The following is a 13,847-nucleotide window of genomic DNA, read 5'->3' on the forward strand; positions in this document are numbered from 1 at the left end:
TGTGCCCATTTCTTCTCGCCACTGGGCACAAATGAGAAGAGCCTGGGCCCATTCTCTTTACACTCTTCCTTCAGGTCAATAAGATACTCTCTTCTGCAGGCTGAGTAGGGCTTCAGTCCCAGCTCTCCCAGGTTTTTCTATTAAAAAAAGCTCGAGTCTTTCTTATAACCCTTTTCAGGACACTGTTCAGTGGTACTAGGAACATATTCCTACAAAAAACACACTTCCTATAAAATTCTATTTTATTTAAAATAACAGTCAAATTTAAGATGCTTTGGGATTTTTCCTTTCCCTTTCCTTTTTCCTTTCCTTTCCTTTCCTTTCCCTTCCTTTCCTTTCCTTCTAAATAACTAATATCAGATGACTTATAATATTTTCTTGTAATATTAACTTGATCCTAAGACAGGTCAAAAGATCATGGGAGAGAGGCAGTTAAGGTTTTTCAGCTTTCAGGACATTCATTTAACAAAGACATCCAGACAAGGCCCCCTCTTTACAGTTACCTAGGATGTGACAAGACTACAATTTCTGAGACTTTTACATCTAAACCTTTGTAGGGATTGACCTACAAAGGAAGAACACCTGATATGTAGTTCAGCTGCTGCTAACAAAATAACAACCAGCCATTTGCAAAAGTGGTGTGGGATTAATGTCTTCACACAGCTTGCAAGTCTACAGGGGGCTCCAAAACTCTTTGCAGTGATCTGTTTTGGATTAAATTAGTGTAATGCAATTACATCAAAAACAATTTCTGAGCATATCCATTTTTCTTCCTATACTCAATCAGGATGAAGGAATGAAAGAAGGGAATAGAGGAAGGATGAAAAGGATGATAGTGCATTCATTGATTCATTCATCATTTCTTTTTCCATTTTTAGACTGTAAGATTATTTCATCTGCTCTCATATGAATTATAATTAATAGCATTAATAAGGTGCTTAGCCTACATTGAAAGAAAATTAATGTTATTAGCCAGAGAATAATTCTCTAAGGCATGTCACATGCAGTGACATTATAACTGAATGCTTTCAACATTGAATTCTGTTATACACACATCAGTATGAAAAAGCAATAGACATACATGGTCCCAAAGCTTATCAAGAGGCTTTGTATTTTGGATTTTTGACATGGATTGTAATCATAATCTTCAGTATTGGTTTAACAAGTCACAAACATGAAATATTCAAAGAAGTATTTTATTCACATGTACTTTGGGCTTTTTTCCTCCTAGCATGATGATGGCCTTACAATTGAATAATTGTCCAATTTGGTATTGATTCTCAATAAATAAAAAATGAAAATGGAACTGTTTTGTAATTAGAATTTTGAGTCTTGAGTGGACTTTTCCATCTTACAAGAAAAGCTTCTGCTTTCTCTCTTGGAAATGGCACCTAAAATCTTTCTGATTCCATCTGATCTCTCAAATAAGGAATAATATTTCTGTTGCATTCGATTGTTCAATCTTTATGTCTTTATGTCATCACTGGTACCTGGTAGTACTTCTACTTGCAACTTCTACTCCTTTTCTACTTTTTTTTCTTAAGTTATTCACAAGGGCCTTCCACAACATGACTCAGTCAGCAGAAACCACTGTAAATTTCTTTTAGAACTCAATGAAAGTTGGTGTATTTTTCCTACCAAAGGTCAAAGATTTCTGATGTTGTTCTATAATGTAGATTTCAATACACTCATGTTTTCTTCATATGCTGTGTTGTCTTTACTTAGAAAGTCTTGCAGCATAGTGTTATATCTGGGCTATCTTGTTCTTACTGCTCTTGCAAGTTACATTCATCTATGCATAAATACTAATTTTTGTCAAATGAATGATAAAACCTCCATTTCTGAAAAGCTCACAGTATTCACTTTTTCATCTTTTCTAGACAATTTTTTAAAAACTTTTTCTACTGCCTCATCTTCAGAGGCATTTTCAAGAGCATACTGGTTACTGACATCAGCAGTACAGTGAATCAATCTACTTTCTCTGACATAGCTGATGCATTAAAACTGGACTTTTCAGTGGAGGTTAATGGAAATAAGTACTCCCTTCAACTGAAAAAAAAAAGTATATTATTCTTCCAGATTCATTTGGAAATGACAGCCATGGCTTTTTTTTTTTTTTTTCATCAGGCTAATAATGGAGGAGAAAGTAGCAGAGGAACTAAACACGTTTTCTACGTCCTGGAGCAAATATGCCATCTCTCTCTTCATCTCAAGAAGATTTTTACAAGACACAACCAAAACTGAGATCAACCAAAAAAAAAAAATTGTTGCTTTTATACTAGTAAATGACAGTTGTGGATCTGTGGATCTGTTTCCTGATTAAGCTAGCTCTACTGTCCCTGATGTAATGACCAGAAAAGGACAATACCTGAGGAAACTTATGTATCTTCTCTAAATTTGTTCTAATTTCTTATATTATCACCATTAAACTTGAATCTCTGATTTAGCCCAGAGATTTTAAAAGCCCTGCTTTTTAAATAGCATGCTTCTGTGCTACAGTTGGTTTATTTGACACATCTCCTAAGAGCTTGTGGTCATTCTGGAAAAGGGCAGTGGTTTTCAACCTGTTACCACCTCTGTATCACTAAATAACCTGAAACAGCAGCATGTCAGCTACCCGGCTTTCCAAGTTGCTGTTTAAACCCTAGAGACACTCTCTGGGGGACAAGAAAACAGAAAAATGTAATGGCAGCAGCAAAAAAAAACAATTAGGCTGGAATAAAGTAAATATTGCACAACAGAAAAAAAACCCCAGGAAATCAAACACAGACAGTAAAACGAGCTAATGCCCAGTGGACTGCTACAATGTGGATGCAAACAGAAATTATAACACATGCATTCTTTTATCTAATGCAAGTACCCATTTGATCAAATGCTGGTGGCCACTGATAGACATGGTAAAGATTCAGGGTTGATAGAACTGGAATAAAACAAAACCTGCTCTCTCTTTAGAAAACATGTTTTACAAAAGAGTGTTGTTCTGTTATCTCCTACATTGAAAACCCTTCCTAAGCACATTACAGTTTCCCACAACAGTTCTCCCCATTCCTGTAAACACTGCAATAAGCACATTACAAATCACTACCTTTTGCCCATTGTTTCTTCAACTAGACTTCCTGATACAAAATATGCAAAGAATACATGTTTAACTGCTCATACTGGCATGATTTATGCATGCACCAAAGCTAAATATCTGTTAATAGAAATTTAGTCAGAAAGCTTTCTTGAAGAAAGCCAATTTGCATTGACTTGTACTGAGAAGAGAATCAACTTGAGGTATAGAGGAAGGAGGACCATAAAGTCATATTTAGTGCCTACAATACTGCTATTCTACCATATGATTATTTACAAATATGAACTGTTACTTGTTTTCACAGGTGATTATCTCTGGAATCAGAGAAACACTTCTATACATCTAGATATATAGGAAGCCTGCTGAAAGATTTAAGGACCAATTCCTCTCCAGCCTCAGACAGAATGGAAGGCTCTGAAAGGCAAATTGATTTTTTTGGACTATTCTTCATAAATAGAAGTGGATCTCATCTTGGTGATTTCAGTAATTCAGAGAACTCACTGAAATAATTAGCAAACTAGTTTTGCCAAGAGTGCATATTATATACTTAATTTGAAAATATTTTGATTCTGATATCATATGGTCACTTTTTAAAATAGTAGATTGTTTTATAAGGATCATTTGAATATGCAAGATGCACTCAGAAGCTCAGAGGGTTGGATTTAACTACTCAGCTTCAGAAGCCCACAGTTAGATGTCCACATCTCTGCTAAGTCCATGCTGCATTGACCACTTTCACAGTCAAAGGGAATTGCTTTTTTAGGACACAATAAATTTGACAATAAAGTAGATATCACAAAAGCTCAGATTATTGTGCTTTCTAAAAGACTGTTTCTTTCCCCTAAGTATAAAGAACAAGTATGACAGATATACTATAGACACAAATTGCTGTTCTCAATTTGGTGAACATGAACACAACTCATCATGAATCCCTTCCACCGCTGTTAGAAGCATGTGTAACATACCTACACTCCAGTCCATTTCCTCCACTGCATCACCATATAAACCATGCTTGCTCTTTCCTTGGAAATTTTCTGAAGCATATAGAGCAGTATGGACATGAAGATAAGACAGGAAAAGAAGAAATGGTGTATCAGTGTTCCTGGAAAACAAAACAAAACCACAAACTCTTACAGTATTTTATAATAAGTTTTCTACAAATAAATCTTTCTTCAATAGAGTTTTTTTAAAAAAGGCTCCCTGTACCCCCCCAAAAAAACAAACACCAAAACAAAAAGAAAGGTGAAAAGGAAAAATGTAATTGATTACAGGATAATTCTGAATAAACACACACCCAGTAAAAATGCCACTCTTTACTGAATTGAAAGGAAAAATAAATGACAAAATCTATCTAAATACTATTTGTGATATATATTGAAAAAGGACTTGTTGTTCAAAGGCAGGAATCTAGCAGTTTCTGAATACAAACACGTCTCAACAATTTACATGTATATTTTTAAAAACCTGAATACAATTTCTGTTCAAAAATATACCCTCAGCACTACATATCCATGTGAAACACAATTCCTTCCTCACAAAGTCATGTGGAAGCTGATCAACTAAACTGTTATGGGGACCTGGGTCTTTATTATGGGCTAAGGTATATGACCAAACCTCTTTCCTTTTAAAGCTCTGTATGTGTATGCATGTGACTCTACATAACCTCAAAGTCATACCAATATAAAACTTTTTGTTCTCAGAGTAACGAACAGTCTCCATTGTCTTCTGTCTATTTCCTAAACAGATACAAGAGAAAGAGTGCAATAAATAGACTCTCTGTAAATTTTGCTCTTCATGTGATCTGTCAACAGGATATTTATGATCAATTCCAGCAGGCTGTGAAAGCACAGCTCAAACAAGTACTTCTCCTTATGCATTATTTATACTACTTTATTTAAAATTGTGCCGTACTAGCCAAATTTACTGCTATATGCTCTAACAGCACTTGCAGTACATTATGCATATTGTAAATATCAGCTGAACCACAAAAGCACTACCCACAACACTTGTCTGGATCTCATCTTAAAGCACACAGCTAATTGAAGACTACTTTTAGTTTTATTTATCATATTTTCCCCCACCAAGCTGTGGTGGATAACACCTGTGATTCACATCAACATCAAAGGGAGACCATGTATTTCCTCAAGCAGTTGGTTCATCCACCTTTTTAAGAGAGTAGTCCCAATACAGGCATGCTCATAAAAAACACTTCTTTAAAATGAACAAAAAAATCCTAACACTTAGAACTTGAAAACAAGTAGAAGAAGAGATTAATCTGATATCAATAGTTTCCTCCTAAAGAAAAAAAATTAAGTTTAATCTACTATATTTATGATCCATTTTCCTCTCTCCTTGGTTGGATCTGTTTTTTTCACAAGTTGGATGATTAAAGCTTTTTTTTCTACTGGCATATACAGTAGTAGATAAACACAGAATGGGAAATTTTTATCCATATTACTCACTTGATAAGTGTGTTTCTGATGGGGATTTTTTCTTCATAAAAAAGTCCTCATTTTTTAGGAAACTCAGAAGAAAAAAACATTCTTCATGTGGAAGATGAATAAAAAATATTTTAATTCTCTCACAAACATTTGTGCATAAATCCTGTATTACTTTATTATATAAAGTACTGATCCAAAACATTTAAGACATGTTTTTCATAAAAGATATACTTTCCATTAAGTTGTTTGTTGCCATTTGAAAGGTCATCTATGTGAGAACTTTTCACAATTTTAGAAACAAATAACAAGAGATCCCTGAGTCAATGAAAAAGGCTGAAAATATCACCAATTGAAGTAAAAAAAGACATATACTTAAAAGTTACTTATTTAATATATACATAAATGTAATACTGACCTTTCACTAGAGAACTTTACTTCAAGGCAGATCATTTTTGTTTTACAACTTGCATTTTTAATTTGTGGGATTATTGTTGACTTTTTCCTTAAACACAATTCACTGAATTGAGATTAATATACAAATTCTAGGGTAAAACACCACAACGAATTATTTTGTAATTTAACACTGCAGGCTATATTTAGTTTTCATATAAACTACCTTGTTCTAATGCCATAGAAACACTGCATTCTCATAACTGCCTTCTTGCTTTGCTAAAAGTATCAATAGGTTCCATTACAAATGTTATTTTCAAGATGTAACAATTCAAGTTTGTTTTGTTTGTTGAACTCACAGAAAGATCTAACTTTCATGAAGAGTCATCAAATCAATGATTGATATGGAAGGGCACTACATCATTCTCTTTTTTCCAACTACAATTGACAGCTTTTGATTGACAGCTTGCTGTCGGGTGGAGAAGTGTCTCACCTATTAATATCCTCTAAAAGATCAGAGGCAGCTATTTATCTCCTGCCAAAACACTTTGAGGAGAATCATGACTAAATACCTTTACTCTGACCTTGAAAATGAATGACAATACCAGCTAGTAGGCGGGAGAAAAATTTGACAATAACAGCTTAACTCCTTAACCACTTCAAAAAACAGCTCTTTCAAAAATGTATTTCCACTATCTTTTACACAGTCCAAACACAGAGAATCTCCTTATCAAAAAATTTGAGATCTTTTATCCTCACATGAGTCACACAGTTTTTTCAATTTATTGAGTAGCTAGAGAGATTACACACATCTGACATAAGATATTCTTCAGGGTGCTTTTAATGGAACTTGAAAACATGTTAAAGCATCACATTGCTGGTGACTCGTCTGCATTGCAAAGTACTGGGTTCTTCTTTTGTATAGTGAGGTGTCTTTGTATTACTCAAGGATTCAGCTCAGGCCTGAGCTATAAAAAACAGCTTTAAAGTGTGTGAGAGAGCAATTAAAACTAATCTGACTTTGTGCTTCAAACCCAAGTCTTTTAACGTTTTTCCTGCAAATCTGCCTAAATGCTTGCTGCTCTGAAAACTCCTTGGGCAATTGTTGGCTTTTCTGTGCACTTAAGTGGCACAGTTGACACATTGCAGGGAAGGAACACCACCCAGAGTGCCTGGACAAGCTTGAGATTTCGGCCCATGAAAATTTAATGAAGTCAACAAAGCCAAGCGCAAAGGCCTGCACCACAGTTATGTCAATCCCAAGCACAAATTCAGGCTGGATGAAGAATGGAATGGGAACAGATCTGAGAAGGACCTGGGGGTGTTGGTTGACAAGAAGCTCCATATTGGCTGACAAAATATGCGCTTGCAGCCCATAAAGCCAACTGTATCCTGGGCCTCAATAAAACCAGCATGACCAGCAGGTAATCCTTGAACAATTCCAGGGATGGGGCATCTGCAACTGCTCTACCTGTTCCAGTGCTTCATCACTCTCAGAGTAATGAATTTCTTCATAACATCTCATCTAAACCTGCCCCCTTTCAGTTTAAAACTATCACCTGCCACTATCTGTCCTTATAAAAATTCCCTCTCCCTCCTTTTATAAGCCCCCTCAAGGTACTGAAGGCCACAGTGAGGTCTCTCTTGAGCCTTCTCCATGCTAAACAACTTCAGCTTTTTCAGCCATAGGAAAGGAGTTTCATCCCACTGATCATCTTGATCCTCCTCTGGATCCACTGTAAGAGGTCCACATCTTTCTTGTGCTGAGCACCTCACACCTAGACGCAGTACTCTAGGTGAATCACCACTGTGTCAACTCAAGCAGATAGAAACATTACATTTCCTTTCCTGTCATTTTCTTTCTACTAAAAAAAATTATTCTTATTCAGTATGCCCCCAGTGGATAAATTAATGAGTGCTTATTCCCCACAGATGCCTCCTCAACTTCCAGATTAGATCACCAGTAAGACAGTGCTCTTTGTGATAGCAGTGGATGAATACACTTCATTAATCTTGTTCCTGCAGGAGGAAAAGCCAAATTTTGGCTCAGTTGTACGAAAGCAGGACTGTTTCTATATGCTGGATTTTGTTTTGTTCTGACTGCTAACAGTGCTAAAATTCTTGTTAGTCTGAATGAATTTATGAATGAATGTTTCTGTCCTGCTCTTTTAAAATATACACCTTCAAACACAGATGTCATATTTTCAATTTTTTTCAAAATCAGAAAAAGAACTCCAGACTATTGGGGGATAACTTATAAGAACCATAAAAGGTGTTGAAAATGTAACAGAAAGAGAAGGAAAAATGCAAATATATAGAAAATCTGACTCTTTCTAGTAGATATTAAAAGTAGAATTTTTTACCACCATATCTGGATTTTTTAAATAATTCTTCTATGCCAATAGATAAGATGCTTCTACTTTTCCAATTTCATGTCTTCATTGCTTCCTTTAAATACTTAAGGTAAACACATATGTTTTTATTTCCTTTCTATACAACCTTTTTCTCCCGCTCTGAAAGAAAATTTTGTAAGCATGGAGAAAAAAAAAATCATCTAGTACAAATTAAACTCATTACTAAACCCTCTCATTCACAAAGCTTTGGAGTCCAGTATACAGATCTACCTCTGTTTTAGAAGTGTTCCATTGACCATTCAGTCTGCCAATCACTGCAGAACTAGTGAGGACCCTAATAATTCTTAAATGATCTAAAGATTTGGTAAAGTCCTATATGAACCCACACTTTCTTCCTGTTACCTTCTTGTTCAAAAGGCATAATCAGAGGTCTGGGAGAAAACACATGAAGATCTAGTAGAGTTGCTAGAGCTTATAAGTTACTACATTTTTTAATATATGTGCACATATACATTATATGTAGACAGAGATACACAAATTCTTCTCTATATTTTTTTTTAGCTGTAAAATATAAGGAATATCCTTGTAGGATTCACAAAAACACTGGATTTGAGAACTGCAACTTCAGTGCAACATGACAATTGCTAGATCTTGAGACCTAATGATACATGGAAAAACTCTAAACCACAGTCTGCAACAGTAGCTAACAAAAAATTTGAACAGTTGTTGCAACAGCGTTTCAAGAACTAAAATAGAATAGATAAAGAGAAAATTTACAATTTATTAACTGTTACAAAATGTTGAACATTATGCTTATGCAACCTATGACTGGTCAAACTAGGCAAGAAGATTCAAATTCACCTTCACCACAGTTTTTAAATATACTCATGTTAGTATTTAAATACTGTTTTCAAAAAACTAGATTTCATTAGACTTTTAAAAAATATTATTATTACTTGTGATCAGGTATAGAAATTTCTCAGAGAGGTATTCTGTATCACAGAGTGGTATTTTTGTGTTGTTAATTTCTAATACGCTAGAAAACAGACCCCGGCACTTTGCAAAATTGGATTTTCTGTGCAGCTGGTATTGAAAGGCATGCTGAAGATGTATGAGTGACAACCACATTGAATTTAACATGAAATAAGTAGCACCCATTTGACTTTCAAATACATTGTAATACCAAGAGAGCATTCTATTAGGTTTAGGACATGTAAACAGTTCCTCTCAGGAAAAAGCAATTAGAATTAACATACACAGAGCTGACCTGCCCACTTACAATTAGGGTAAGCAACTAAACTACTACCTGTTTTCACACACCAGATCTGACACTTGTAATTGCATACATTCTTCTCCAGTGCCATTTTTGGGCATTGAATTTTGTATTTGGTCTCTTTCAGTCTATTAAGGAACAAACAAAAATTGTAATATGCAAACACTGGACTAAGGAAGATAAAATACAATACCACCTTTCCAAAGATCAGACCAAAATAAGCACAATAGCACATAGCTGTACACTATGAAGACATTATAAAACTTTAAAAATACAAATTCTAATGATTGTATAGAATCACAGGCCAAAATCGGCCATCCAGCAGTCTGAGGTAGTAGTTCTGGAAGACCTCTCTCCTTATTTTGCTAGGAATCACAAACTCTCATTTTGTGGTCTCTATGCCCAAACAGCCTCCAGGCACCACAGCCCCCACCAGTCTTTCCCTGTTCACAGAGAGCAGGTCCAGCAGGGCTCCTCCCTAGGTCAGTTCACTCACCAGCTATGTCAGGAAGTTGTCTTCCATACGCTCCAAGAACCACTTACACAGTTTCCTATCCACTGCAATGCATTTCCAGCTCTGGTAAGCTGAAGTCCCCCACATGAACAAAGGCCAGGAATTGTGAGACTTCTCCCAGCTGCTTACAGAATATTTTGTCTTCCTCTTCATCCTTTCTGGGTGGTCCATGACATACTCCCACCTTGGTATCTACCTTGTTGGCCTATCCCCTGATTCTTACCCATAAGCACTCAAACCTATCACTACTATCACTAAGCTCTGGATAATCAAAACACTCCTTAACATAAAGGTCTACCCCACTGCCTCTCCTACTTTGCCTATTCCTTCTGAAGAATCTGATGCTTATACAAGTCACAAAACTGAAAATTACTGAGAAACAATTAGGAAAGAGAATGTCTGGAAGTCCATCACCTGAACTCTGAAGAACTTCTAGAGGCAATAAAGGCAATAAGCAAACAAACTTACATAGATAAAACATTGGAAAATTAATATGTTCATATACATTGCATATAAATATAGCATAAAAAAAGCTTTACAGGAAATATCAGTGCTGGTGAAGACTGGAGCTTCATCATATATTTATTGTAAAGTTACTTAACCAACTAAAAGACACATGATATCTGATAATTTTAATTTGATGATGAAATGTGTATTTAGAACCAGGTAGGGTGAAAGCTTGAATTCTTTAACTTCAGGATTGTTTGCTCTCAGGTATAATTGTACACAAGGATTAACAGCGTACATGACTGAGTTTGCTACTTAATGTGTCAGCTGAAGAAAAGGAGACTGTGTGACAAGTTCAGTGTTCAAACATGTGGCTAAAGGGCTGAAAGAATTGGAATGACAAGAATGCTGCTAAGCACTGTGACTTTCAAAATACTTGTGGCCCTTCACTTCTGCAACCTGGTTACCTCTTGGTGGCCAGTCGCCTACAAATGGCCAAAGTCAGTGGATTATTCATGAAAGCAATGGTCTACTGGAGCGCTGGATTTAACAGGTATGAACTCTATCATGTCAGAAGTAGTGTGTCAAAGCAAATATTGGTTTTGTTGCTCACACTAACGCATGGGGCAGATCAGTTCAGTGAACATTAATCCAATTACTCATTTCCCCAAGAGTAAGGTTTATGGTCATATAGTTTGCATGTGCATTCATTAAAGGGCACAGTTAAGATTGCTCAAATGCACTAATTGCTTCTCAATACTTTAACATGTTTGGATATTCTCTAATATAACACTGACTATGAAGAGTCTGGGTTATAATTCTCACTGTAATTACAGCACTCCTGTTACAAAGTTTGTTGTAAATTATGAATATGTGCTATTAACCTTGACTTCAATTTAACATCAGTGTTGTCTGAAACCTACACTGACATTTGAGGCCAAGTGCCTAAATGATGTAAAGTCACTTACCTCTAGCTGGGTCAACAAAGCTATGCTAACTTAGATTATACATTATTTTGCCAGCTCTAAACACTGGGGTCAAACAGCAGCACTAATCTACAGGGTAAAACTGTGCACATTACACATATTAATACAGTTAAAAGAGTTACTAGCTTTCCACCATCAATTTCCATCTTGAACTCACCTATTTTGAGGCAACCATTCCATTGTCATGGCATTGAAACTAGTGAAACATTAATAGATACACATAACAGTATCACTACAGGCACTTTATATACTTGCAAATAGTGGAAGAATATACCAACAAATAGTTCATGTACTTGAGAGTCTTTTGAAATCACCAAACGCTTGGTCACTAAGCAAGTAATCTTTTAACAATTTTCAAATGTGTTTGTTCATGTGTTTGTAAGAACAAAGTACTTCACTGTTAAATTATCTACAATGTATCTGAGAAGGCATCTTTATATCTATCCCCATCACCAAGAGGAAATACAGATGGTTGAGTTAATTTATAAATACTTATGAAAATGTTGATCGTTGGGAACACTTAATTATTTAAGGAAATTTGTTATAAAAACCATTTTTTCGGTATAATATGTAAAAACAGCCACATCAAATATTCATAAGGATGGAAATGATAAAAAATTGCAGTATGAGATCAAGATTTTAAATAAACATTTTTTCTTGCTAACAGCTAGAAGCAGCTGCTCTGTAAAGTCATTAAGTCTACAAAATTTAGCTGCAGATTCCCGGTATGTGTTTTCATCCAGCAATGACACCATTTGCATGTGTTCACAGAAACTAATGCTACATACTTTAAAGAATAGTAGTTCAGGGGTGTTGAATAGAAATTCAGGATAATAATTCTATATGTTAAAGTATGATTTTATCTTGATTTAGTATTTTTAAAAATGCTGCAATTTGTGTCAAAAGTGGTGGAGAAAAATACATACACATATTTTTCCAGAATTTAAATTGAATAAATATTTTTTTCTGTAAATACATTGATTTCTATTTTAGAATATACAAATGTATACTTTTTTGACTTAATCCCATTAAGAGTTCTTTGGTGACAATTATGAAGTAACTGACCTAGCAAAAATGAACCATGATTTAGGATGGTTTTGTAACCCAATATTTAGGTGGCCCAATATTAAAAACACAGTTTTAAAAACACCCTTTTTTTTCACAGAATCACAGAATAAAGAATGGGTAAAGTTGGAAGGGACAACAGTGGAATCCTCTGGCCCAACCTCCCTCAGGGTCAAACCAGAGAACATGGCCCAGGATTATGTCCAGACAGCTCTTTAATATCTCCAGCAAGGGAGACTACAAAACCCCTCTGGTTAACTGTTCCAGGGCACTGTCACCTGCACAAGAAAGAAGTTATTCCTCATATTCAGCTGGAACTCCCTGTACATCAGCTTTTGCCCATTGCCTCTTGTCCTATTGCTTGGCACCACCAAGCAGAGCCTGGCTCTGTCCTCTTGACACCTCCCTGCAGATACTTATGTACAGTGATAAGGTTCTCTCTAAGTTGTCTCTTCTTGAGGCTGAACAGGCCCAGATATCTCAGCCTTTCTTGTAAGAGAGATGCTCTAATCCCTTAATCAACTTTATTGCCCTCTGCTGGACCTCCTCCAGGAGCTCTGTGTCTCTCTTGTCCTCAGGATCCCAGAGCTGGATACAACTTTTCAGATGTGGCCTCAACCAGGGCTGAGCAGAGGGCAGGATCACCTTCCTGCTGGCAATGCTCTCCCTAATGCCCCCTATGATCCCATTGGCCTTCCTAGCCCCCAGCACCCACTGCTGGCTCATGGACAGATGGTTGTCCACCGGCACCCCCAGGTCCTTCCCCACAGAGCTGCTTTCCACAGGTCACTCCCTGCCTGTCCTGGTGCCTGGGGTTATTCTGTCCCAGGTGCAGAAGCTAGCACCCTAATTTTGGAAAATCAAATATTTTCAAAATTATGGTTATAAAAGTGGAGTCATCTAAAATGCCAGTATCTTAAAAAATTAGCCATATGAATGCCTTTTAATGGATGCATCAACTCAGTGATGAAGAACATCTCCCCATTCCAGAAAAGTCATGAATTATGACTCTGCATTGTGCTTTCACAGAATTAAGTCACACCACAAAATATTTGTCATATTTCAATTTACATGAAATTCTTAAGAATAAAACATTTCCCTTTTTATAGAGAAATTAGCTACATACCTGACAGGAGGAAACCAAACAGTCATTCCTACCAACAAGATTAACGTCATCTTTTAAAGGAAAAAATTACAATCATATATAATGACATATTCCCTGTGCCCACCAGCTTACTTTTTTTCCTAATTTTCAGAAGCACTGTCATCATGAGATGCCAATGTTAACTTACAACACAGTTAGA

The 13,847-nt window shown here is 36.0% G+C and overlaps 1 protein-coding gene across 6 annotated transcripts in view; it reads right to left on the reverse strand.

The window, feature by feature from the left end:
• Positions 1–13,847, reverse strand: part of STS (steroid sulfatase) — a 124,221-nt gene that overhangs the window by 74,807 nt on the left and 35,567 nt on the right. For all 6 annotated transcript variants that reach the window (XM_054513986.1, XM_036386465.2, XM_036386455.2 and 3 more), the window contains one exon: positions 4,039–4,175. In XM_054513986.1, coding sequence (XP_054369961.1) covers positions 4,039–4,175 — 137 coding nt within the window. The remainder of the gene's footprint in view (positions 1–4,038; positions 4,176–13,847) is intronic.

The sequence above is a fragment of the Molothrus ater genome, chromosome 2 (assembly GCF_012460135.2).
Source record: "Molothrus ater isolate BHLD 08-10-18 breed brown headed cowbird chromosome 2, BPBGC_Mater_1.1, whole genome shotgun sequence".
NCBI lineage: Eukaryota > Metazoa > Chordata > Aves > Passeriformes > Icteridae > Molothrus > Molothrus ater.